This window comes from Solenopsis invicta, chromosome 6, assembly GCF_016802725.1.
Source record: "Solenopsis invicta isolate M01_SB chromosome 6, UNIL_Sinv_3.0, whole genome shotgun sequence".
Lineage (NCBI taxonomy): Eukaryota > Metazoa > Arthropoda > Insecta > Hymenoptera > Formicidae > Solenopsis > Solenopsis invicta.
Genome location: NC_052669.1, coordinates 11,612,771 through 11,639,396, shown reverse-complemented (window position 1 = coordinate 11,639,396; position 26,626 = coordinate 11,612,771). Strand labels below are relative to the sequence as shown.

General features: G+C 35.0%; 1 protein-coding gene across 1 annotated transcript in view; it reads left to right on the top strand.

Annotated features, from left to right (window-relative positions):
• LOC105196051 (charged multivesicular body protein 4b) overlaps positions 1 to 18,266 on the top strand; it is a 62,763-nt gene extending 44,497 nt beyond the window's left edge. The window contains exons 3-4 of the mRNA XM_039450249.1: positions 9,661 to 9,911; positions 15,952 to 18,266. Coding sequence (XP_039306183.1) covers positions 9,661 to 9,911; positions 15,952 to 16,007 — 307 coding nt within the window. The 3' untranslated portion in view covers positions 16,008 to 18,266. The remainder of the gene's footprint in view (positions 1 to 9,660; positions 9,912 to 15,951) is intronic.
• Positions 18,267 to 26,626: the final 8,360 nt, after the last annotated feature.

Sequence of the window (26,626 nt, the reverse complement as noted above, 5' to 3'; positions counted from 1 at the left end):
ATAATGTTTCCAATTCCGCGTCTTCGTACACTTTTGGCCTTCCGCTACGTTCTTTGTCTTTGACGTCAAATTCACCGTTCTTAAACTTGTGAAACCACTCACGGCAACTTCTCTCACTTAAGGCAGCCTCACCATATGCTTCTACAAGCAATCGATGCGCCTCGGCTGCAGATTTCTTCAAATTAAAGAAATAAATCAAAAGCTCCCGCAAATGACGCTTATTCGGCTCAAAACTCGACATTTTCGCACGAAAAAAGATATATGATGCTGATACAAAATCGCTAATATTTTAAGGTTATGTTGATGCCAGATGTCCAACCTTACGATATAACGTTTTACAACAGACAATTTCAACCATAACATACTAGTGGCGCCATTTTTTGTGAAACGGCGGAAACTTATTTATACTCCTAATATTTTGGCCTTTTCTCTTATAACTCTTCCTATCATAGTTCAACTCTTCTTTGTCATAGTTTTAAGGACAGCATAAAAACCTTCATTTAAAATTCTGGTTGCTAAATAAGCCGCGATTTCATTTATTTCTGATTAACAATGAAAGTGTTTAGTCGCGAATCGCAGGTAGTATAAAAACTCTTGTTATTATTTTGAGTTTTACCACCCAAACATTTTTTTAACAATTTTCTTGATGATAAATCTTCGAAAATTGGCTTTATGGCTTGCTGAACATCTTCATGTAGTGACGGTTTATGATTGATTTATCAAGACCTGCGCTCGGATTTATTAAGACTGACTCGTAACTCCGTAAGTTTCACGAATTTCAAAATAAAATTTTCTGAAGATATTCTTGAAATGTTAAACTAAAATAATCCATAAGAAAACAAATCGATTTTTTTGACCCAAAAAACCAAATTCCCCCCTTAATGTAATCTTTGGATTCTGAGAATAGTATCTAAGAATAACATTTCGGTGTAGCATAAATATGTTAGCATTGTAAAACTTGTCTCCTTTGACAGAAAAATTTAGTGAAATTTTCATAAAATTTTGATGAATTGGACGTTTTATTAAATTTAATGGAATTTTAATGAATAGGGGAAAGTGGAGTAAGTCGAACCTATTTGCAGTTTTTACTCTCTATAAGGCACGAATAAAGTCCGATCGTAAAAACGAAGGTGTCGTTGAAAAGATAATTTAATTTATTTTGTTTCATTTTTGTTTTAGACCATTTTTACGTATTCACTTGTGTTGAATTATAATGGAAAATGTAAAAACGCTTTTTTCAATCCAATTTGGAACTACTGGTTCCAAATCGGACACTTCCATTTTTATCAATTTTTAAATAAAAGATTTTAATCTATTTTTTTTAGTATTGAATAAAAACTAGCAATTTGGCAGTAACAAATAAAAATTTTATTTAAAAAATCAAATTAATGACAATTTACATAATTAGACGTTTTACGGTTATATTATGAAATGGTTATTATATAATTACAGTTGAAATCAATAATATTCAATTATTCCGAGTCTGATGACTCATATTTTACTAATTTAACGTTTCTAGGACGTTCTAAGTTTGGTCGACTGATCGTCAGTGTTACGATTAGGTTGCAATTCCGATTTAAAAGTCCGATTTGGACACGAGTTCTTTTGAACTTTGGAAGAAATTTTACAATAAACCGCAAATGTGATCACAAAATGATTGACATTTTTGAATTCTACACTCTTTAATTATTTTAAATCAATTAGCTTTCAAAATTTTAGTACTTTTTAAATAACGATTTACAAGAATTTTCTTTTTTTTTTTTAATTTTTGCTTGATGGCTAAAAATACATATTTCCGTCTATTCTATGAATGTTATGACAAAGAGCTGTCAAATTGCTGTTACATGTTCGGTATCTTATAAAGACTTTAGATTGTCCCCAGATGTAAATGGCACGCCAATCTGTTTAACCGTATCTATTTAAATTAAAAAGATCTTGTTTGGAATATGGTCCGATTTAGCTTATTCTCTCCTATATAACAAGATTTTAATTATATTTTGCTAAAAAGATTATATTCTGCGTTCAATAAAAAATGGATATTTAAATGGGAGTTCAATGAAAATAATGAAAAGTTGTATAATAAAAAGTTATATTGAGCAACAAAAAATAAACTTGTTTAAAAGTTTAACAAGTCATTTTGATGGACTTTTTGGCTACACGAATTTAAGCGTGAAATGATTTATGTCAGGATTTTGAAAAATCTGCTATTGAAGTTGCTAAAAATTGCAATTTTGATACTTTTTGATGATTAATAAAGATTAGGATATGTTATAAACGATAGTTTAGATCTTTTACTTCAAACTTTTGCATTTTTTAAACAAAAGATCTAAACTATCACTTAGGACAAAAGTAAACTAAACAAGGATAGTTTTAAGGTTTATAAATATTTTTAATAAATGTTGATATTGATGATAATTGTAATAAATACATTTATTTAATTTAATATAAAAATATAAAATATTTTAGTAAATGTTTATAAAATATTCAAATAATTATTATAAATACTTTGTATTAAAGGACTTATAATTATTATAAATACTTCGTATTAAAGGACTTAAAATTATTATAAGTCTTTTATAAGTAATTGCATACTATCGGGACTATTCACATAGTGCTCAGTCAAAGACAGTTTATGAAATTCAATATTTCTTGTAATATGCTCTACAAATACTTAACCTAACCTTGTTAAAACTGACCTTATTTAACCCCGTCTATAAACCCGTATTAACGCATTTTTAATTGAAAAAGACAAAAATATCCACAAAATATACCTTTAGATTTCTGAAGTTACTGAACATGAATCTAAACCCAACTTTAAAATGGCGGATTTAATATGGCCGATAAGATTTCAAAAGTTTGTAATATTAATATTGGAAATTATTTATATTGGAAAATGTATAATTGGCCATTTGAAATTTTTAGAATTTGAATTTGAATTTATGTTCAGTGACTTTAAAAATATAAAAGAATTATTTTGTTGAAATTTATCTTTTAAAATATGCTTATAAACGGATTCATAGATTAGGTAAAGCCAATTTTTAGTGAGACTAGGTACAATCGTGGATACGGAGGTTGCAACACTTTTATTCTAATGAATTTGGGAACGCGCAATTAAGTTCGGGGATGCAAATCATTGTATTCTACTTCGTATTATTCATCGCGCATGAGCGAAGGCAATGTCAAATTCACGTGTACAACATGTAATACTGGCGATGTAGCATAAGGAGTTGCGAGTTTGCTCTCTGTGTCAAAGATCTAGGTTCAAATTTACTCAAATTAGTATAACTCTAAATCGGTTTTTTATTGATTTAGAAGCGATCATTCTTTCTCGGAAGGCAAAACCGAAAGTAACTTTGCCTAAGAAAGTCTTTTAATCGGGGTTTGTCGAGATTGGTTCAACCCATTAAAATCCACCGAATTTTAATGGGTTAGATCCACCTAAAATAACCCATTTAAATCTACTTAAAAAATTCATTTACAAAAATCTATTTAAAAAATTTAATGAAAATTTAATAATAGTGTAAATGAAATATTTAATATAAATTATAAATATAATTTAATATTATAAATAAAATAAATAATATATGGTAAAATTGAACGCAATGAAACTCAATTTAAATTTTATTTAACCCTTAAACACACTGATCCTGTAAAATACGGAAACATTTTTGGGTCTGGCAGACTTTTTCAGCTTTGAGAAGCTATAACTTTGATTACAATCAATATTTTTCTACGATTTTTTTTTGAAACAAAAGTTCCAAATCTCAGTAGTGCGACTGCATAATCGACATTGCCGACAAATAATTTATTGTAAAGTTATAAAAGCAAAACCATTAAGCAAAAATGAGAAATTGGTCAAAAATCTACTTTTCCTTCAAAAAATCATATCTTTGCAACAACAAACGTTTAAGGACTTTCAAATACGGCGTTTTAAAGCTAAAGAGTCACACTTTCAAAATAAATTTTGGCAGTCATTTCTTTTAAAAAGTATAATTATGTAACATGGAAAATATGAGGTATTTTTGGGCATCTAAAAATCCACTGAAAAAAAATTCTAAAGCTAAAGATTCATACTTTCAAAAAAAAATTATATTATTGTCATTTCTATTAAAAAATGTACTTATGTAACAAGACGAATATGAGGAATTTTTGATTAAATCGTGTCTAAAATTGAAAATTGATGTGTTTCATGATATATTTTGGAAAAACTCTTTTTTCTACAACATTTTATAGTATTCCAACTTTAGACAGAGTATATGCGAGTAACATCTGCAAATCGACCTGTTCGAACGTATTTTGTCCAGTTTTTTTTATGTAAAATACTCACAAACAAAGTTTCACTTACACACTATATGGGTCGCATTGACCCTAACAAAACTTTGCTGCCGTGCCGTTCGAATTCTAGTTGACCAAAAAAGTTGATCAACCATATCAATCGAAAGAGGAGATTTCAAACTTTTTTTACGTCTTGGTCCGAACCTCCTATCTCATTCCGTCTTCACATAGCAAGCGTTCAAAATTTCATATGGGGTCTCTCAGACCCACGTGTTTAAGGGTTAAGTATATTTTGTATTTTAATCCAATTAATACTTGCGGCTTTATTAGATCACAAAATACTATTAACTTTTATTAAGTTTTATGGCGTTTGCTGTACCAAGTATTTCGTAGTTTTGACCAAACATCCATCTTCCAGGCATAATGGCTTTTAAAATTAAAGATAATGAATTTTTTTCGAAGACGATGTAGCAAGAAAATGTCATTAACGAGTTTTTATCTTCGAAATGGTGGAGAAAAAAAACGAAATTCAATAAATTACCAAAAGGATTTTGCGATTGTTTTTGCAAATTTTCTATTATGTTTTGCGTCTTCAGTATCTATTGAATGATTTTTCACAATGTTTGGATTTGTGTGATCCGAACTACGACATCGACTTGGTGTAGAAAAAATTACACCAAACAAACTTGTAAAAGTTTATCTTTTTCTTGCGCTCAAGTGAAAACGTAAATATTGATTGGGAATCAAATTCAAATATATTAATATAAATTAAGTTTTGTTATATGTTTTATTTTTTTTTACTACATGTTATTAAAATATATTTATAATAATTTATATTAAGTATATTAATTATATTAAATAACAAATATTTTTAGACTTTTTACATGACAAAATCTTTTTTATCTCTTGTAAGAGAATTAAAAAAATAGTTTAATTAATTCTTGCTTTAATTTTTATCTTTCTTTAAATATTAATTAGTTAAAAACTTTATTTTTTAATAGGAAATTTATTAAAAAATTAAATCACATTGATAAATTAATATGTTAAACGTAAATAGATTTAATTAAATTTATTTTATATTAGAATTATTAATTGAATAGCAAATTTTGTTAATTATTAGTGAATTGTAAGAAATAACGCGTAAAACTCGAAAAAACCTTATGGGGCTGGGTTTTTTCAAACCCTGTTTCTAATAGGCTGTTTGAAACCGGCCTAATTAAAGCTATAGATTAAAGCTGTAACAAACCGCCTTTTGACCCCACCCTTCCCGGACCGCCTTTTGACCCCACCCTTCCCGGACCGCCTTTTGACCCCACCCTTCCCGGACCGCCTAACTGTCCGAACAACCGCCGAACGGTAATTATCGGCGCAGAGCGCCTAATAAGAAATCCGAAGACCGAGCGAGCGAGTGAGCGCTCCCGCGCGTCTTGTATCTCCGTGCGCACGCGCTCTCGTTCCGTCGCCGTCCGCAGCCACGATCTACGCGCGTGGCCCGAAACGAGAGATCCGAGATTGAGTGGCGGGGATGCTGCCTCCAGACCGTTCTGCCGCAAAACGTCGCACATCCCCTCACCTCGTTTCTCGGGTATATAAGGCGATGTTCGCCGGACGAAAACACCTTGTCCGTTTTTGGCTGGTCCGCCGTACAGAAGTTCCCCAGATTGAGGAAGAAATCGAGCGCCTCGGTCTCCGTCAAGACACTTGACTCTCGACCGCTCCCGATACCGCTCCGACTCCGTTTCTTGCTCGCCGCAATGAGCTCAAGTAAACTTGGGCCCTGTCAAGTTACTTGTCACAGGGCAATTCCGACATCATCCCGAGTCCGGCGCTACCACGAATAAGGGAGTACGGTGCTCCGTGCCTCCACCAAGTGCTATCCGGCGAATTACAGCGGTATTAACCGCCTCGCGACGGGCCGCGCGAAAACACGCACAACGACACGGATTCGTGTACGCGCCGCGCCCCGTCGTACCGCGCCACGCGTCGCGTCTTGCGATACGTTTTCACGGCCACAATAACAAGGCCACTCGAGTTCCGGGCAGTGTTTCCATTAGAGTGGTCTGAAATTTCCCTTCTCTTAAATTTCCCCTTTTTTCCCCACATTCTACCTTTCCCTGTATTTTTTCTTATATAAAAAATGTTATCCCAGATTTTATTATTTAAGAGTAGCGTACTTCTGAATTCTTTATTTTAATAAAAAATTTTTGAAATTATATTTAAATCGTTTATTTTGTTTCTTTATAATTATTTATAAATTTCTTTATATTTTAATGTTACCAGACCTCAGGTTAAACTTAAGTTAATGCTTTTAATCTAGAAAAAGAAAATAAGTTATGTTCATTTCCAATCAAATTGTTTAAAACTGTATTTTTAATAAGGTGAATAAATGAGGAAAATAAACGAATTAAATAAACATCTTTTAAAAATTAATTTTGTTAATTTTTTAATGTTTGAATACAAAACAAAACTAAATGTTTATTTTAATTTAAAACAAAAGTATTTTAACCACGTTTTTAGTTTCTACACTAGTTACAAAAAGGGATTTATTAATAAGGATGGCTATATGTTCTTATTTTTGCGATTTTGTTGGATTTTCTCTCATTTTTCCCTTTTCTCCTTTCTTCCCACAAAAGTTCAAAAATTCCTGAAATGGGAAATTTTCCCTCAAAGTGGAAACACTGGTTCCGAGAAAAGAGCTCGACGCCGTTTCGAGAAACGCGAAATGGGTGCCTCTGTACATAAACCTGTAAATAGATAGCCGTATTTCTTACGCGAGTTTATTGTCACGTCCGTCCGCGCGTTTCCGTTTACTATTTTAAGTTCCGCGATTAATTACCGTCCGACTTCGTCTCCGTATTATCTGTAATTACATTGCCGACGCTATTGCGTACCATTGAATGTATGTTCATGAGACGTATGTTGGTCTCATCGCGTCTTTTCAGTTTCCAATAAACACTCTCTGTTTCACAAACATCCAAAACGACGTCTAATTCTTTCAGGCGACCCTTCGCGTCCGTTCCTATACCAATCATCATTTGTACGTGAAGTATGGTCGTTACAAAACTATAGATCTCATATATCTACGGACATATACAGAGGAGACAAGTGTACGCGCTAAGTGTATGGTATGCGAAGAAAAAGATAAATTTAAATAAATGTTATGTGTCATCCGAAATTTGTGATAATTATTAACCCTTAAACACGTAAGTGGGTCTGAAAGACCCCATATGAAGTTTTGAACGCTTGCTATGTGAAGACGGAATGAGATAGGAGGTTTGGACCAAGACGTAAAAAAAGTTTGAAATCTCCTCTTTCGATTGATATGGTTGATCAACTTCTTTGGTCAACTAGAATTTGAACGACATGGCAGCAAAGTTTTGTTAGGGTCAATGCGACCCATATAGTGTGTAAGTGAAACTTTTTTTGTGAGTATTTTACATAAAAAAAGCTGGATAAAATACGTTCGAACAGGTCGGTTTGCGAATGTTACTCGCATGTACTTTGTCTAAAGTTGGAATACTATAAAATGCTGTAGAAAAGGGAGTTTTTCCGAAATATATCATGAAACACATCAATTTTCAATTTTAGACACGATTTAATCAAAAATACCTCATATTTGCCTTGTTACATAAGTACATTTTTTAAAAGAAATGACAATGATATAATTTTTTTTTGAAAGTATGAATCTTTAGCTTGAAAACGCCGTTTTGTAAAGTTCTTCAAAGTTTTTCGTTGCAAAGATATAATTTTTTTTTTAAATAGATTTTTAGATGCCCAAAAATACCTTATATTCTCCATGTTACATAATTATACTTTTTAAAAAGAATGACTTTGCCAAATTTTATTTTGAAAGTGTGAGTCTTTAGCTTTAAAACGCCGTATTTAAATGTCCTTAAATGTTTTTTGTTGCGAAGATATGATTTTTTGAAGGAAAAGTGGATTTTTGACCAATTTCTCATTTTTGCTTAATGGTTTTTCTTTTATAACTTCACAATAAATTATTTTTCGGCAATGCCGATTATGCAGTCACACTCCTGAGATTTTGAACTTTCGTTTTAAAAAAAAATCATAGAAAAATATTGATTGTAATCAAAGATATAGCTTCTCAAAGTTGAAAAAGTCTCCCAGACCCAAAAATGTGTTTCTGTATTTTACAGGATCGGTGTGTTTAAAGGTTAAATTTCAGAAATATTAGTAGAGCACATTACAACGAGTATGTATTGAATTTCTTAAATTGTTTTTAACTGAGCACTTTATGAATAGTTCAGACAGTACACAATTACTTATGAAAGACTTACATACTATAATAATTATTTAAATATTTTATAAATATTTACTAAAATATTTTATATTTTTATGATATTAGATTAAACAGATCATATTTATTACAAATATCATCAATATCAATACTTATTAAAATATGCATAAAATATTACTATAAAATCTATGATGTTAATTATTCACTATAAATTTTAAAATAATTATATAGTATTTTTTAAAATAGTAATAATATTTACAATATTTACCATAAACATCGTGTGCTGTCTGGAAGAGATCAAATATCATAGAATCGTATTATATCCGATAAAAATATTGCGAAAAGTCCAATTATGTATAATTAGATATAATTAGATTCCTAGATATAGCAGTTGTAATAATTTACACAATTATCGTATATTTATCTTTTTTAAAATTATAAATTTCTTAATGATTCTTAATGGCATAATTTCTTGTTTTTTTATTTCATAAATGTTTTTGCGATCTTAGATTGAACAGATCATAAAGATTTACTATAAATATCAAAAACATTTATAAAATATGAATGAAATATTAAGAAATTCAGTACTCCTTGTAATGTGCTTTACTAATATTATATTTTAGAATTTAATATTTATTTAATGTTTAATATTTATCACAGATTTTGCACAGCACATTATATTTATTTAAATTTATGTTGCATGTTATATATGCGAATTTGCTAGCTTTGCAGTTATCTATCGTGCATGAGCGAAGATAGTAATTCGCATCTCTGAACTTGTGTAATTGCGCGTTTCCAAATTTATTAGAAAAGTATCCACGACTGTACAATCTTAAAATTTTCTTTTTTTAATTTATTTTTTATATTTTATTGAGACTAATAAATTTTTTGATAAAATTACTGGTCAAGTTTTAAAATAAATATAATAATAATAAAAATGTAATAATAAAAAAATAAAATTTAATAAAATGTCATCAAAATTTTATTAAAATTTTGGTAAAATTTTTCCACTAAGATGGTTTTTGAATATAGAAAAAATACGTATAATACCTGAATCATATACATTTATTTAATAAATAATTTTATGTTTATGTTGTAACTTCATTTTTATTATATTTATATTTCAGGGATGTTGACCAAGTACACGACATGATGGACGACATAGCGGAGCAACAAGATGTTGCTAAAGAAATTTCAGACGCCATATCTAATCCAGTGGCATTCGGCCAAGATGCTGATGAAGATGAATTAGAGAAAGAATTGGAGGAACTTCAACAAGAGCAGCTTGATAAAGAATTACTTGGCATCGATACAACGACGGATGAATTGCCAGCAGTACCAACCGCTGTTCCCGTTGCACCAAGTAAAACTCGCACAAGTAATTATTTTTATAATTCTATAAATTTTTTACCTATCCTCATAAAACAACATTTTTCATGCATAAAAAACTCAATACTCGTACAACGCACAAATGTTGAATTAACATTTCAGAAATGTTGAATTACGACATTGTTAATTTTAAATCAATGTTTCAAGACATAAATTAATAATCGAAAAGATATTATAAAAACGTCTGATATTTATTGAAATACTGTCCACTAAATGTATTATAAACATTGTGTAATACAATATTCAGGAATATTATCCAATATAGGTTCAACATTTATTAGACAAAAGTCACTTTTTGATCCATCGCAATTCATAACGCCACCACTCTTTTCAAAAATTAATGCAACGCAAAAAAAACGTTTGAGGTCTCAAAATATTCGTGTAGATTTGAATAGAACACGGCGATTTGTAAAATTCAATATGGCGGCTGAAATATGACGTCTGAAATCTGACGCCTGAAATCTGAATGTCCCAAATGATCTTACAATATCTTCGATTAAAATGCGAAAACTTGACAAATTGGCTCATAAAATGATTACTGTAAGGTTTTTGAAGTTGTTGATTACGAATCTGGAGACAGAATTACAAAATTTGAAATGACGGATTTAAAACGGCCAGATTTGGAATCAGTACATAAAACGTGAGTATGATAATTGTTTATTATTGTGTTATCTGGTCAGAAACGGCACTAGAGTATCACATTACTTACAATTTTGTTTCTTTAATGACAAAGAAAGCATGTCCACTTTGGATTTTCATTACTCACGGAATATCTTCAGAATATCATTTTGCAAGAAATTTTTGAGTTTTTATGTAAATCCTTTTGCTGTGCCATCTCTTTGTTGAACCAATGGTCATTGTAGAGTATTAAAATCCACAATACACAACAATAAACAACATGTATAATTTCTTTCAAATTTTTTAAATTTTGTCTCCAGATTCGTAATTAACGGTCTTGAAAACATTATTGTAATTATTTTTGAGCCGATTTGTCAAGTTTGCGCATTTAATCGAGGATGTTGTAAGATCATTCGTGACTTTTTTGGATTTCAAGCGTCATATTTTAGCCGTCATATTAAATTTTCCAAATCGCTACGTTCTATTAGAATCTACAGAAATTGTTGTACCCAATACGACCACGCTAACAAGCCGCATAGCAACAGAAAATCAAGATTCCCATTCATATGCGTATCGGATTCAAATTTCCTGTACGCAAAAGTATTGAAAGACGCTAATAGTCTTTCAGGCTTCCAGTTCGAATACTATCGCGCTACACCAGCTATTGCTGAGTCGCTTTCCGGTATTCGTATTTTAGCTAAGCGTGGGAGCTGCATTTTGCACGAACACGATTGGTCGAACTAAGTGACAAATTTGTGAATAAATAGAACCATAAAAGCGGAAAGCGACAGAAGAATCAATCGAATAGCTGACCGGAACGTTACTCGTCGTGCGTGCTTTACACGTTGAGCCGGTAACGTTATCCGGAGATAATGCGAAGAGACCTATATACCGGGTTGTCTATGTATGAAATCACGTATACGATTGACACATAATTATATGTCAAGTGTAAAAAGGGCAATTTAAAAATATACAAATATATATATATATATATATATATATATTAATATTGGAATCAAGAGTGTGTACTATCTCTGATCCGTCAACGTGGCCCTTCCTCGAGTTCTAACTCCTTGGGCGCAGCAACGAAATACCTTACTGACATGCTAGGAAGACCACCGGGGCATAACAACGTATACGAATATTTTGAGATCTCAAATCTTTTTTTGGTTGCGTTAATTTTTGGAAGGAGAGATGGCACGTTTGACGCAAAACGTTCCACACACACACACACACACACACACACACACACACACGCACACGCACACGCACACATATTGCGACCGTACTCACGAGCGTGGTGCAACTACGCGATCACCCATGACGACAGATAGACACGAAAATTAGCTTGCAGACATTGTTTGTCTCTAATGCGCAACAATTAAGCAACAGATTGGGCGCCAGGCATGAACGAGCGTGCCGCTCTTATATGACAAAGTTACCGGTCGCCGAAATTCTTTGCTATCAAACGCGAAAATGTTTTATTGCGTCACGGGCAATGACGGATTTTTTTAACCGGTAGTTCAGCCACGGAATTGGCAGAGGCGGAGATTCATTGCGGGCGAGAAGATAGAAGAGAGCGAGGGAGCTTAAAGAGAATACGTCAAATAAATGGAAAAATTAACAATATATTTTTGCCGATCTCGGATATTAAATCGCACAAAGTTTTGTACAGTTTCTCGCGACCCGAGCGCGGCCGGAAAATACCACGCGGTCGTCGGTACGAGCTCACAGAACGGAGAGAGTCGGAATTCGATTTTAATTAACGGCGGACAATATACGCCGTTCACATTCAAAACTCTACACGCGCACTCTCATTCTACACGAACTTACGTGGCGATTCGGCACGAAGTATGCGATCGGAACTACGCGATCGACACATCCAAACGCTACTACAAACACACGAGAATATTACAACAATTAACGTGACTTGGCTGTGGCGTCGGCGACGCTCTCAGTAAACGGAACCAAGGAGATTTAAGACACGACTGATCGGATGAGGCGCACGACGGTAGAGCACGCGGACAGCACGCGATCACCTACATGCTCCTCTTTAAGCGGAAAATCTTATGATAACGCGGACTCTAAAAGCGACTACCGCGTGTGCGACTCATCCGATCGGCGAAATCGGTGGCCTAAAAGTCTCGTTTGTCTCACCACGACGCTGGCCTTGCTTGAAAGGTCGTCCTCAGAACAGAAGCAGCTTCGGTCGTCTTAGATCGTGACGGCACTTATGACGATCCACAGCGAAGTAATTAATAGCGCGAAGAAATTCGGCAGGCGGCACGCAGGATCTCTTGTCCCACGCACGGGGCTCCTTGCGCCCCGCTATTGGCTCCGCCTTATTACGCGGTCCTCGCGAGCCTCTAATCAGGTTGTCGCATTGCGGCCCGCAATTTGAAGTATATCTTCGGGCAGCTTACAACTTTTCCCGTGGTTTTTCCGAGACTGGACGGCTATCTTTACGGACTCTTCGATGTCCGCTGCCTCCGCGCTTGAGATTAAATCAGGAACATCTTCTCGCAGCTCCTCGTTTGGGGTCTCCCACGCGATGATTTGTGTGGAGTGTCGATGTTTTCTTCGTCTGACTTTCCTTCTGTGCGTCCTGCAATATTCAGCGACTTTACTGTTGCATACGGGCGCGACGGTAAGAGATAACGTAATTAATTAAATTGAGATCACCTGTCGTACGCGCTACTGCGATCCTGCACACGATCCATAAAGCTCCGGCTGACGGTATGTCCTCCTTCTTGCAGTCTTCTTGCCGGGTGAGACCCCGTCGGTACAAAATTAATATTTGCTAGCCGCTGATCCGCAAAACGTCGCTAAAATTGACGGACGAACACACGCGCACAAAACAAAGACGCGAAATTATTAGCGCACGCGTCAACACGTCCGTCTCCGAGCTGAGAGGGCGTAGAGCCGCAGCGTGCGCTCCCCAGCCGGATCTTACGATTCCTGTGACGGAACCGAACAGGATGTCACGTCACAATATATATATTTCTTTGTTTATTGATACATTTAGCTAGGCAATTGCGATTACTGGGCGGTCCCCGCCGTGGGCACGCTAGATACGCTTGTTCGCCGATTATATTCTTTACTAATTTTTATTTCGGTAACTATTGCAAATTTTGTAAAATGGTACTAAACGCGCGCGCGCGCGTGTGTGTGTGTGTGTGTGTGTGTGTGTGTGTGCGTGCGTGCGTGCGTGCACGTGCGTGTATGCGTGTGTGCGTATATACTGTACATGTATATGTAAGGTGTTCTAGGAATGGTGTACGAATTACGCATTAGGAACGTGAGAGTGATCAAGATGAACAAAAAAGTCTTATATTATTTTGAAACATTTATTATACGACCGACCAGCGATTATTGTTGATAAATGCATAAGAAAATGTTTGGAGGTATGCTCTACACGTCGCCCCAATGTCGTTTATAAGAAACTTCTGCGCGACTAGCAATTTCGATCGCTGGGCGGTTGCATTTTGCCGCGTGTTTAGATTTGGCCGTAGGCGAGCAAATTCGGCTATCTTTATGGATTGATAACTCATTAACTTATGCGAAAATCGCAAAATAATACAAGATTTTTTTGACTTACAATTAGTTTAGTCTATTCTATCTACGAGAAAGTTTGATTATTAATTATATCAGACACCTTGTATATATAATATTTTAACAAAAACCCTTTTTTAAAAAAGTATCGTACATTAGTTTATCTTGTATTAAAAACATTTTTTTTTAATTTAACTTTTTCAGAAAAGATTAGATTATACAATTAGCTAGGTATTTTATTAGACATAAAAAAACACAACAGTATTTTTCTCTAAACCCACCTAAACTCTAAACTTTTTAAAACATGTGTATCAAAGTGAAAAAGAACTTGGCATGCCCGAGTCTCTTTATATTATGTCTTATATAGGTATTTAACGTTGCTCAGTATTAATAATGTTAGAGAACGCAGGAAAGGAGCAAGCAGACTGAAATAAAGGACTTGTATTATTGTAGGAATAACTTAAGAAATGTATTTTACTCGATGTTACATATAAAAGGAACGGAAGTGATCGAGAGAGCGGAGTTGAACTACGGATAAATAATATGTAGATGGGAAAACGATTTGTGAAATTGACAGTACAGATGGCCGTAACTGAGGCAATAGATAGATCAAGTGATGAATTTTGTATGTTTATCATAGACATATTACATATAGAGTAAAGAAGTCAGCCTCAAAAGTAACCCGTTGGAGAAAGAGACAGAAAACGGGAGCTTTAGTCTATCTCTCTTTTAATGCCGCTAGTAGACAAAGACAAGAATATAGGTCCTATTTATTCTCTCTTTCTATCGTGGGGACATTTCCACTTACAGATCTGTCTATGGCTCTTTTACTCTGTATGTAATATCTCTATGATGTTGATCGCCTTATGTTGATCCAATAAATAATTTAATCAATAAAGAACAATCAGTATAGATGCAACGTTGAAAACATTCACAATTTAACATCCAACATTGTTACATCTGAGCTATATTCTATGCTGTATGAACAAGTTATTTACCTTTTTTTATGTACATTTGAAGTTTAGTGTTAGTCATTCAGTGATCATGGTGTAATATTAAATTTTGCCTTTTTTTTTAAATTATGTATTTTTATGTAAAAATGGTTGCTGAATCGGAAAATTTTAAAATTTGAATTATTAGAGTAAAATGTATTTTTGGTTGAAAGCAGCTCAAATTTTTTCTTTGTTTAACCTTTATGAATTTTTTTAATATTAGTGAAGTATTAGTGAAAAAAATGTGATAATTACTGTTTTGCATATTTAGAAAAAAATTTTTATTTGGTCAATTTTTGATAAAAATGTATTTTTCTATCATTTTGCTTTGCATTGCGTTTCATCAACTTTATCGAGTTTTTTGATGCGTGAAAGAAAAATTATTTTTAAATTTGTTGATTAAATTAATTTATTTTAATTAAATAGTAATTAAATAATAAGAATATAGACATGTGTGAAAACACGACTAAAGATGAGCCTTGATCATAGCAGGATTTTTGTGCTGATTTTTTTGTGTGATTTTGTATATTTTAAGTTTTGTAATTTAGATAGTTTCAACTTACAATTGTGTTCTAAGTCCGACAAATATCTCAACGCACAGTTTGTAGAATTAAAATATGTAATAATAATTGACATAGAAATATTAAGTAGCAAGATCCACTTCGACCGTGACACTTATTTCTGAAAAATTACTTTTGTTACACGATGTAATAAAAATAATTACTTTTGTTACACCATAATCACTATTATAAAAATATGTAAATAACAAATCTTGAACAATTTAATATTTTTTGATGTATATAAAAATTATTGTAATTTATATCATTTGTTTATAATCTCAATAAAATGTTGTAATTTTATTTTTAGAAGCTAAACCGGAAGAAGATGACGACTTGAAGGAATTAGAGGCGTGGGCATCATAAAGTGATATTAGAAGTGATGTTAAAATCAAAGATACAAGACGTTTTTAGATAAATATAAATTGTAATTACCATGCATAAATTACTATGTCATACCTTTTTTACGGTTGCATTCCGATACATTGCCAGTACTAAAAATCTGTAGTTCACATTACATGTACTATAAATTTTAGCATTGGCAGTGAATTTCGTAACAGCCTAAATAATTATTAAATTAATTTGTGAAAATATTAAGCTTCTTTATTAAACAGAACTTTTGAACGAAACCACTAAAGTTAATATTTAAGCTTGAGTAAAGATTATACTACATATATTTTTATGCTGTGGTAAATATTACTAATAAGTAAATAGAATAACAAGCACACAAAAGTTGCTTATAGTAGTGGCGAAAAGAAAGAGGGTAACGTATTTTATATTTACAGTAAATGTATTGCTAACTAATAAACAGATAAAGTTTAGGAGTGGATCCAAATGCGCAACTGTTCACTGAGTGATTAAATAGCAATTGAAGATTGATTTCTTACTTTTGGATATAATTAATCATCTTCAATATCTATTTAGCCAATTTAGGCAATTTCTATTTAGTGAAAGGTTTTACATATTTAGATGTATCCATTAAATATCAATTTACATGCAATATACAAATGTATATGTTATGGTAAATTTGATGAATACGGTTATTATACATAATACGGTTAATATACATAATAACCTATAAATATCTAACCTAACCAAAACTAGCGGTTATTATGCATATTAACCGGTTATTATGCATAATAACCGATTAATCAAATTACCGTAACATATACATAAACAGCAAATATAAAATTACAGTTATATAAATGTTATAATTTTCCACTTAACAATGTAAACAGTTACATTGTTGAGTGAGAAATTGTAACTAATATTTATATAACTGTAACTTTGTGTTTGCTGAGCTAGTATATATTTTTTACATTTAGTATACAGGATGCCCCAGAAATGGGGTATGGGCCGCATTGGGATCGTGGAAGTGGTTTAGAGGAAAACATCTTGAAACTTGGGATACTCGCCATAATTATTGACCTAAAAAGTAAAACATCTGAAGCAATGTGCGATGACGCTGCGATTCGCGAATTTGTAATATGACCCATTGTTACCTTCTCGCCGCATGCTAACACTATCAAGCAAGACGTGATAGATCATGTTATGAGTTTGCGAGATATGGTATCACTGCACATTTTTTTAGACATTTTATTTTTTTAAGTTGATAATTATAGCAGATATCTCAAAATGGTATAACACTTTTATTCGTTTTGATCGCTTCTACGACTCCAATGCGGCTCATAACTCATTTCTAGGACACCCTATATGTATATATACATATATATCTTAAACACTGCATATTCGGCACCAACTATAAATACAGCATATGGGAGACTTGGAACTTTGAGAAACTATTCTTTGATTTTAATCAATGATTGTTCAATATTTTTCAACAATTTTTTTTTTTTTTTTTGAAAGTTTAGTGTTTCAAAAATGTGACTGTATAAATTGACGAATTTATTATATTGAAAAATGAAATTTTTGTGAAATTATTAAGGAAAAACCATTAAATGAAAATAAAAATTGTAAAAAAACATTTTTTTTTAAATAAATCATATTTTTGCAACAAAAATCTTTCAAGAATTCTATAATACGGTGTTTTAAAGCTAACGAGTGATATTTTTATGAAAAAATTATAGCATTGTCATATGTTTTAAAAAGTATAATTATGTAACAAGAATATGATAATAAAAAACTTTACTTTCGTTTTCCGTGCCGTTTGAATTGTAGTTGTGCATTGAAACTAGTTAGTGTGGCTATTAATAGTGGAAACCTCTAACTTTTTTTTATCTCCTATCTTAAATCTTCTTTCTCATTCCGTTCTTACACAGCAAGTGGTCGACATTTCATACGGGGTCTCTTATACCTCATGTTTAAGGGTTATATATGTATACGTATATGTGTATATATATGTGCGTGCATGCGCGTGTGCGTGTGTGTGCGCGCGCGTGCGCGTACACACACACATATACATACACTGAATGTAAAAAATATGAAATAATTCTGTCTAGAAAATAGATTGTAAGTAATATTATTTTTTCGAAAATATTTTGTTATTGTACATACGCATAACGATTTAAGAAACAATTTTCTTTCCTTAAATTGTTAAATATACATGGCCTTCTAATCTTTGTGTAAATATATTTGCTATGAATAAATATCATAGATCCAAAAAAAGTACTAGTTTTTAAATTAATATTATCATTAATTGAATGATATATTAAAGATAGAAATACGAGTATATATTCAATATGAGATAGATACGTCTTGTATTGTAAATTCACTGAACGTCTTTTTTTTAATGTTTTTAATTTAGTTCAAGTTTAATTGAGAAATTAATCTTTTCTCTTAAGGCAATGCTGGACTGACGGTGGAACTCACTCGACGTCAGTATTACAAATTGCTGTAGATTTTTTTTCGACGAACTGTGGGTCGCGCGTGAGGCGAAAAGTAAGGGGAATAGGCTAGCGCTCTTTGTCAAACGCACTCATCTGTCCTTGTTCTTTTGACTTTAGCGTCTCTAATGCAAGATCTCTGAACTATCATGAACACAATTTCTGCTCTGCACCAATTCCATGTGTAAATTACATAAACAAAATTTATTCAGGTCTTTCTCTCATACTAGAACTTTTAGGATCATTCTGCAAGCATTGTATTGTTCTTTCATTTAATTCATTTGCCAAAAATTACTTATTTCATACGTACCAAGTCTAAAACTTTTATATGGGACACATGCTGTCACAAGTTGGCTGCAGATGCCGATAATTAAAGTATAATTTTTTAATCAACTTTTGTTTTTTGTATTAAATTACAGTTTCCGGCGAATATTTTTGTTACTACTTTAAACTTTAGTGTAAAAGGATTTTGAGATTAATAAAGCCAATTAAGAGAAAAGCATGAATATAAATAATGGCATATATACATGTTGTCCAGCATCGCCGTAAGGGGATGCTAAAGCTAAGGCTGAATTTTCTCGACGTCGATATTACAGATTATTTTTTTGAACGAGCGGGACGCGGTCGCGCGCGGGGTGTAGAGTAAGGGTATGTGTTCTGTGTCACGCATAACTCGCATTAACTAGATTCCTCCCACGACTAGCGCATGAGGAGCGCATGGGCTATCCTAGCTTTCAAGGTGAAGCAGCCCGTATGATATTTATGCGCGACAATTATTCAAGCGGGAAGGAAAGTTTTCTACAACACTATAAGCGCATAATATTATTTAATATTAAATAATATTTTTGAAATTTGAAATTTTGATATTTAATATTAATAAAAAGTGGTTATAAGTTCACTCCTGATAATATATGAATATTACATGTTAATATTATATAAGAAATAAGCAGTATTTATTTTAATATTTTATATTATCGAGAATATTATAGCTTTAAATGTAATAATTATATTTATGAATATTTTATGCACAATAATTTATATTAATTTTTAAACAAAAATAATATTGAATAATAAGACCGAGAACGGGATATTCTTTGGTTTTTTCGGATTTACGATTTGCTTTTAATCTTGACAACTAAGATATAGTTAGCGTAACGTTTTGGACGCACTTGTCCTTCTTCAGCCGCATTAATTTACATTTCTAATGTCGAATTACTATACTTGAATATACATTTCTACGTGAACGCATAACTATGCCGATTTTTTGTCTGTTATATAAAAATCAGGATAATTTTATTTATCGATGCAACGCGAGAAGAGTCTGAATCCATATTCCAGTGTGAGGCACCGTTTCGATGTTCCGAGTCTCGCTATTAAAATGTAATAATTTAAATTAAATAATAATTTAAATAACTAATACTAATTTAGCTGAATAAAAATAATTAAATGAATAAAATAATTTAAAAATGTAAAAAACTTTCAACATGGTTCCAATGATTTAAGTAGATTGACGTATACATTGATATTTCAAAACTTACGAATAGCATATTGCATGGATAAAGTACTGTGCTCGGTTGTCTGTTTCGTGCGAAAGTGAATACACAACCGAGTGTAAACAGCTAGTCAAGGAGAACGTGGAGCAGATAATATAAACTATTTATTGTCTTTGTATATTATGGTATGCTTCTAATTTCTACTGGCCAACCTGTCAAGCAAATCAAAGAGATTCATTTAAAAGCTTTGTGTCCTTTTATTGAGTTTGTTGTTCTGCTTTTTTATGTGTATCATTTCATGTGTATTAATTTTTTGTAATATTTTGGTTCTGTATCTAAAACTAATGTATTGTTCCAATCGATCGAGTAATTGTAGCATGTGATATGACAGTGCTTTGACGAATCTAATTTGATGTTATTTGTGTGTTCTTTTATTCTAGTATTAGGTGCGCAACCAAGTTTTTGCTGTTTTTTTATGAAAATGCAACTTTATTGTGAAAAAATGGTTACAAATGGATCATTCAAAGTATTGCTCATCGCTAGCAACAACTTTTGCCCATCTTTCTGGCAGAGCTCGAATATTGTTACGATAAAAGTATTTGTCTTTTGAGGCTATCCACGAATCAAGCCATTTTTTTATGTCTTCATATGAGCGGAATTGCTGATCAGTCAGACCATGTGCCATCGAACGGAATAAGTAATAATTGGACGGCGCAATATCTGGGGAATATGGCGGGTGGGGTAGGACTTCCCAATTGAGCGTTTCCACGTAGGTTTTAACGGGTTTGCAACATGAGGCCAAGCGTTGTCATGCAGAACCACTTTGTCGTGCCTCTGCTCGTATTGTGGACGTTTTTCGCGCAGTGCTCTGCTCAGTCGCATCAATTGAAGTCGATACCGTTCCCCAGTAATGGATTTGTTTAGTTTCAACAGCTCATAATAAATAACACCTACCTAGTCCCACCAAATACACAGCATAACCTTTGCAGCGTGGATATTCGGCCGAGCCAACGACGTAGAAGCATGACCGGGCAGTCCCCATGACTTTTTTCTTTGGGTTGCTGTAATGAATCCATTTTTCATTACCCGTTACGATGCGATGAAGAAAACCCTTCCTTTTTTGCCGCTGGAGCAGTTGTTTACATGTGAAAAAACGCTCAACCTTCCTTGGTTTCAAATCATAAGGAACCCAAACTCCTTGCTTTTGAATCAAACGCATGCAATCGCTTGGAAATGACTTGGCGGGTAACTCCTAATGCTGAAGCAAACTGTTCTTGTATTTGGCACGGATCCTCATTGAGCAATGCCTCCAATTCAGCGTCTTCGAATCTTTTTGGCCTTCCTTCACGCGGACGGTCATCAACATCAAAATCACCGTCTTTGAAGCGATGGAACCAATCACGGCACGTTGTTTCACTTAGAGCAGCATCTCCGTAAACTTTTTGGAGCTCTCGATGCGCTTCAGCCGCCGTTTGCTTTGAATAAAATAAGAAAATCAACACTTCCCGCAAATGACGATTATTTGGCACAGAATTAGACATTTTCACACAATCAAAAATATATGACGCCAAAACAAAATCACTAACGTGTCAACGCGGTTTGTTTACCATATGTCTAAGCTTGGTTTATGACGTTTTGGGTATGTTTAAATCGACCAGCACTTACTGCTGGAGTCATCTATTGACAAACAGCGGGAACTTAGTTGCGCACCTAATATTATTGATTTTTAAATTTGTTTAAAAAATGTTTCAATAACATCTATGAAAATCAGTAAAAAATTAACTTTATTATATACCTATATTTATATAAATAATATACTTTAATTATATATATTTCGTCTTTTCGATAACATATATTGACCTAATCTATCAGTGATGTGTATGTATTAGCACAAAGTGTTTACAGATCTATCACGAGGGATCAGTTTACAGCAATCACAGAGATCAAGCAACGTTCACCAGGGTGTAATAATTTTATAAACCTGTAGATTTTTGTATTCTTATTACTTACATTTTACATACATCGAATATTATAATCAGATGTCAACACGTTACACGTCAATCGCCAAAGCAGGAGTCGGAAGTTAGCCACACCGCAGAGACGAAACTGAAATGGTATTAGTCGCCCGCAAAACTTTAAACCGACATAACTTCTATAATTTGTAAAATAATTTTGATAAATTATACATCATTGTATTTATTAGAAAAAACGCTACAACTTTCGTATAAAATCGTATAAAAATATTCACTTTACCATGCAAAAGTTGTGCGTGTCTCTTCGTTCTGATAATTTCTGTAAGTAACCACTGTGTTCACAATAAAGTTTAGTTCAAATCATTTAATTAAATTTTAATTTGATGTTATATTTATTGGGTCTATCTCTATTAGTTTACGAGATAAAGGAGGGTGGCCACTTATAATAGGACACCCTGTATATGTATATATATGTATATATATATACTCGTATATATGTATACAGGTTGATTATTTATGACTGTTACAGCGTTTTACCCTGAGAGCATTCATACCGACAAAACTTGTAATATACTAAGCGCTCGTTAGATGACAGCTGCTTCGGCCGGCACGTGCGCGCGCGGCCTGAGCAGTGCTGAGTGATACGTATAAGTCCCTGCTGAAAAATTTTTCTCAGATTACTTTTATATAATTTTTCAAAGTATCTATAATTTTATAGTTTTTTCGAATTTTTTTATAAGAATTGGATTACTTTTCATAAATACTTTGAATGTCTACATCTTTTCTCAAAATTTTTAAATGTGTTAACTACCTCTATAATTTCTGCAACTGCAAAGGTTGGTAACAGATTTTGGTCCGCATATGGTTTGCATACATTGGTATTTCCGGTACTCTTAGCAGATTTGTAACAAATATACTACAACCTTGTTGGCAAAGTATATGACAAATTGGCGTTGAAAAGCAAACAAATCTATTGAAAGTTTTGACGACAAATTTATAACAAATATTAAACAAGTTTGCTATTGCAAAAATGTTAGCAATTTTTACGCAAGAATGCAATACTATCTCTTTGTCAAAATACACGACAAATTGGAAGTTGATAGCAGACAGATCTGTTGTATGTATGATTGACAAATTGATGACAGATAGTAAGCAAGTTTGCTTATCGAACGTTTTCAATTTCGATAAATCTGGTGTCTTCCCAGTCCACATCTCGTAAGGTAACACATATCTATCCTTTCGATTAACAATACGATTAAGAATATATGCCTCATAAACCGTTGTTTCTGCCCACAGAATCTTCGGTAGATTTTTTGCGTGGAGAAGAGTACACACTTGACAATTGTCCGATTATCAAGGCTCCGCCTTGGCGTTTGGCTCAGCAATAAACGGTACTGTCACTTCATGCTTAATACTTTTCTCCTCCAAGTATCTTTTCATTCCATTGTTGACGTATTCGCGACTTTGGTCCGTTCAAAGTACTTTAATAGATCTTCCGAAGTGATTTCGCACCGCAGCTTCAAATATTAAAAATTTTTCAAATACATCAGATTTATTTTGCATAAAAGAAATTACGCAAAAGTCAGTAGCATTGTCTTTAATTTACATACCAACGCAATCGACCGATTAATTCAACTTCCACTGGTCTCACCACATCATTGTGTATGATCTCACCTGCTTTAGTATCACGTCCATCCTTGGTCGATTTGTATGATTTTTGATGCATCTTTTCCATTTGACATGGTTCACAAAAAATAATTTTACCTCCTTAGATTGACCGACGACAATAATTTGTGTTTATTCTCTCAATAGTCCTAACGTTTACACGAGCGAATCTCTTGTGTAACGTCTTTAGATCTGAATTACACTCTGCAGCATTCGTCTTGTTATAAGGAATAGTCTTAAATGCTAAGCAATACACATTATTCGACGCTTACACACCCTCAGATACCTTAACGCCATTGTGCATTAGTTCCGCTTTCCTTTCCGTGGGAGTCACACATATGTTTTTGTCCGTTAAGCGTCCCGCAGACAAAAGGTTTCTACGTAAAGTTGGCACAAAAAACACATTATCTATGCAAGCACGGTGTGAGCTCACGGTATCCGACAGATGCGTGATTAGTTTACGAGATAAAGGGGGGTGGCCACTTATACTGGGGACTGTGCGTGTGCGTGCATGCGCGCGCGCGCGCGTGTGTGTGTGTGTGTGTGTGTGTGTGTGTGTGTATATATTGTGATGGTGTTTTTACGCTCCTGCCACAAGTCTCATTCAGCCGCTCACAGCCTGGTGCGAGAACGCGATATTTATCCCTCTCAAGTAATTATTAGCGTACGAAATTGGGCGCCAGGCATGAGAGAGCGTGCCACTCGTTTGATTCACTAATTTCTCAACGTTATACTAACTCTAATTGCCATGAGCGGGGACGATACGACCGTCCGGTAGCTCCCCGCTAAGTCAGTAGAGGCGGGGGGGGGTGCGGGCAGGTGGTGAGTGAAAGAGCAAAGGAGAATCGTAGAATAATGAGGCAAGAATTAACAAAGAGAATAACAACGTATATTTGAAATCCTCGGGATAGTGGAATACAAAACCTTGCACGCGGTTTACCTGCGTGCGGAATGCGTTACAGAATGGCGGAATGTTACTCGAAGCGGCTCAGTAATCGGACGGTAGCGCACGGCGTAACGATTCAATCGCCTCGGCAAGGCGGTCGCCGCGGGAGAAAGTGCACACATCAAGGCGGAATTTCGCGAAGCGAGTCATGCACACGCTAGCCGAAAGATCTCGCGATTTCTCTCACCGCTACTACCGTAATTAAGCTACGTTCAACCCGCGGAATCAGACAAAACTCACACATGCACAATTACACGAACTCACGATACAACGACAGCTTGGCTGTGGCTATACAGGCGCGGATGCCGAAACTAAAAAAACTGCGTTAATACGGCGGGATCGAGCGAGCAACGTCGCGGCTGTAGCAACGGCTACGTTTACAATATTACACGCAAATACGAGACAGTACGGAGTGGACTCTACTTAATTCGGTCAGTCGCGACGTCACCCGTCTTTGATCGCGTAATCGGTGACTTTACAATTCGTTTTGACGCTCGTCTCACCCTTTGGCGCGGCACGGAACTTCTCTCTGCGTCTTCTCCGAAAGTTTGGCTTTTGAGTCCTCGGCACCAGTCTCTGGCTCGGAGCACGTTCACAGCACAAGTGAGCCTCGATCTTCGATCCTGCCGGAGGCCCGCGGTGTCGCGCCCCACTTATCGCCGCGGCCGCTTCTGTATTGGCTGTTAGGCGGCTAGATCCTGGCGGTGTGCGCATTATTCTATCGTTCCGCGCTTCTGACGTCGATAGCGCGCGAAGCCCACATTCGGCAGTTAATTCTCGTTTGCAACGTTTGGCGTCCCCGGGAACTGATATCGGCTGGCCTTGTCTTCAGTAGCAGATGACCGCCGCCTCAGGCCCGTAACGCCTCACCTGCCCGGTTCTAGTTATCTCCTCGTTCTCGTTTTTGCCTTTTAGTTTCGCGCAACTTCCGCCTGCGGAATTGTAACTCTGCCGTTCCTGAAAAATTAATTCCTGACAGACAAGGTTTTTGTTCGGCGGCAAACGAAAGGAACAGCGAGAGAGGTACAACTTACGAGCCCCTGCGTCTCGGGGTGCCCTGTAAATCCTTGTTTGGCAATGTTCCTGGATTCTTGCTTCCTTCTCGGTGCCTCTGGATGGACGAGACGTTTTACCCGTACAAGATGTTTTTTCGCAGTCACCGGCTTTCCTCGGCGGACCTACTGCTTACTTGAGTTTAATAGCGGCCGCAGGGACGGCACAGAGACAAACACACACATTTAAACAATCGCGCCTGCCCCCGAGCCAGAAAGACGCAGTATCCGTGTCGCGGTTAGGCCGGGAGGGTTCCGATAGCGCACATTCCGTTAGCCCACCAACCAATCATCTTGACTTATTTAACCCAACCTACGGAAAATCTCTAGGCATCTGCCATTGTGAGTGGTTTGTGTGCTATCGGGATGTACGCTGTCGGGACCCGCCGAGTCAGGCCATACGGCCTTTGTGACGGACAACGAACGCAAGTTGCACCGTCACAACTCCCCCTTCCCCGGGGAGGACCGAGGATATCTTGGCTATTGACGAGCGTCAATAGCCACCAATCTCGTTTTCCGTTCTTCGTACACAAGCTCCACGAGGGTTCAAGGTCTAGTCGCCTTTAACTCGTAAACGACTAGCTAACGGGGTGTCCATAAACCGCGTCCGGCTGACGGTTTCGTCTTATTGCAAAACTCCAAATACGGGAGTTGCCCCGGTGCGGGGGACCCGCTCTGCACTTGCGAGGGTCGGATTTAGGCGGATCCCGATAACGAACGGGACCGATAGCCCACCACCACTCATAGCGGCCGATGCTTAGAATTTTTCTGTTGGTTGGGTTAGATAAATCAAAATGATTGGTTGGTGGGCTATCGCACCGTGCGCTATCGGATTCCGTCCGTCGGATCCACATCGCAACTCACGGTGGCGGTGCTCCCGGACAACCAAATTCTTCCAAAAACAAACAAAATACTGAAAAAAAATGAAGCTAACTAAATGGGAAAGGGCATCTCCTTTTCCAGCGACTGACCTCTCACCCTTCCCCCCGGCGCTCGCCACGGGATCAACTCAA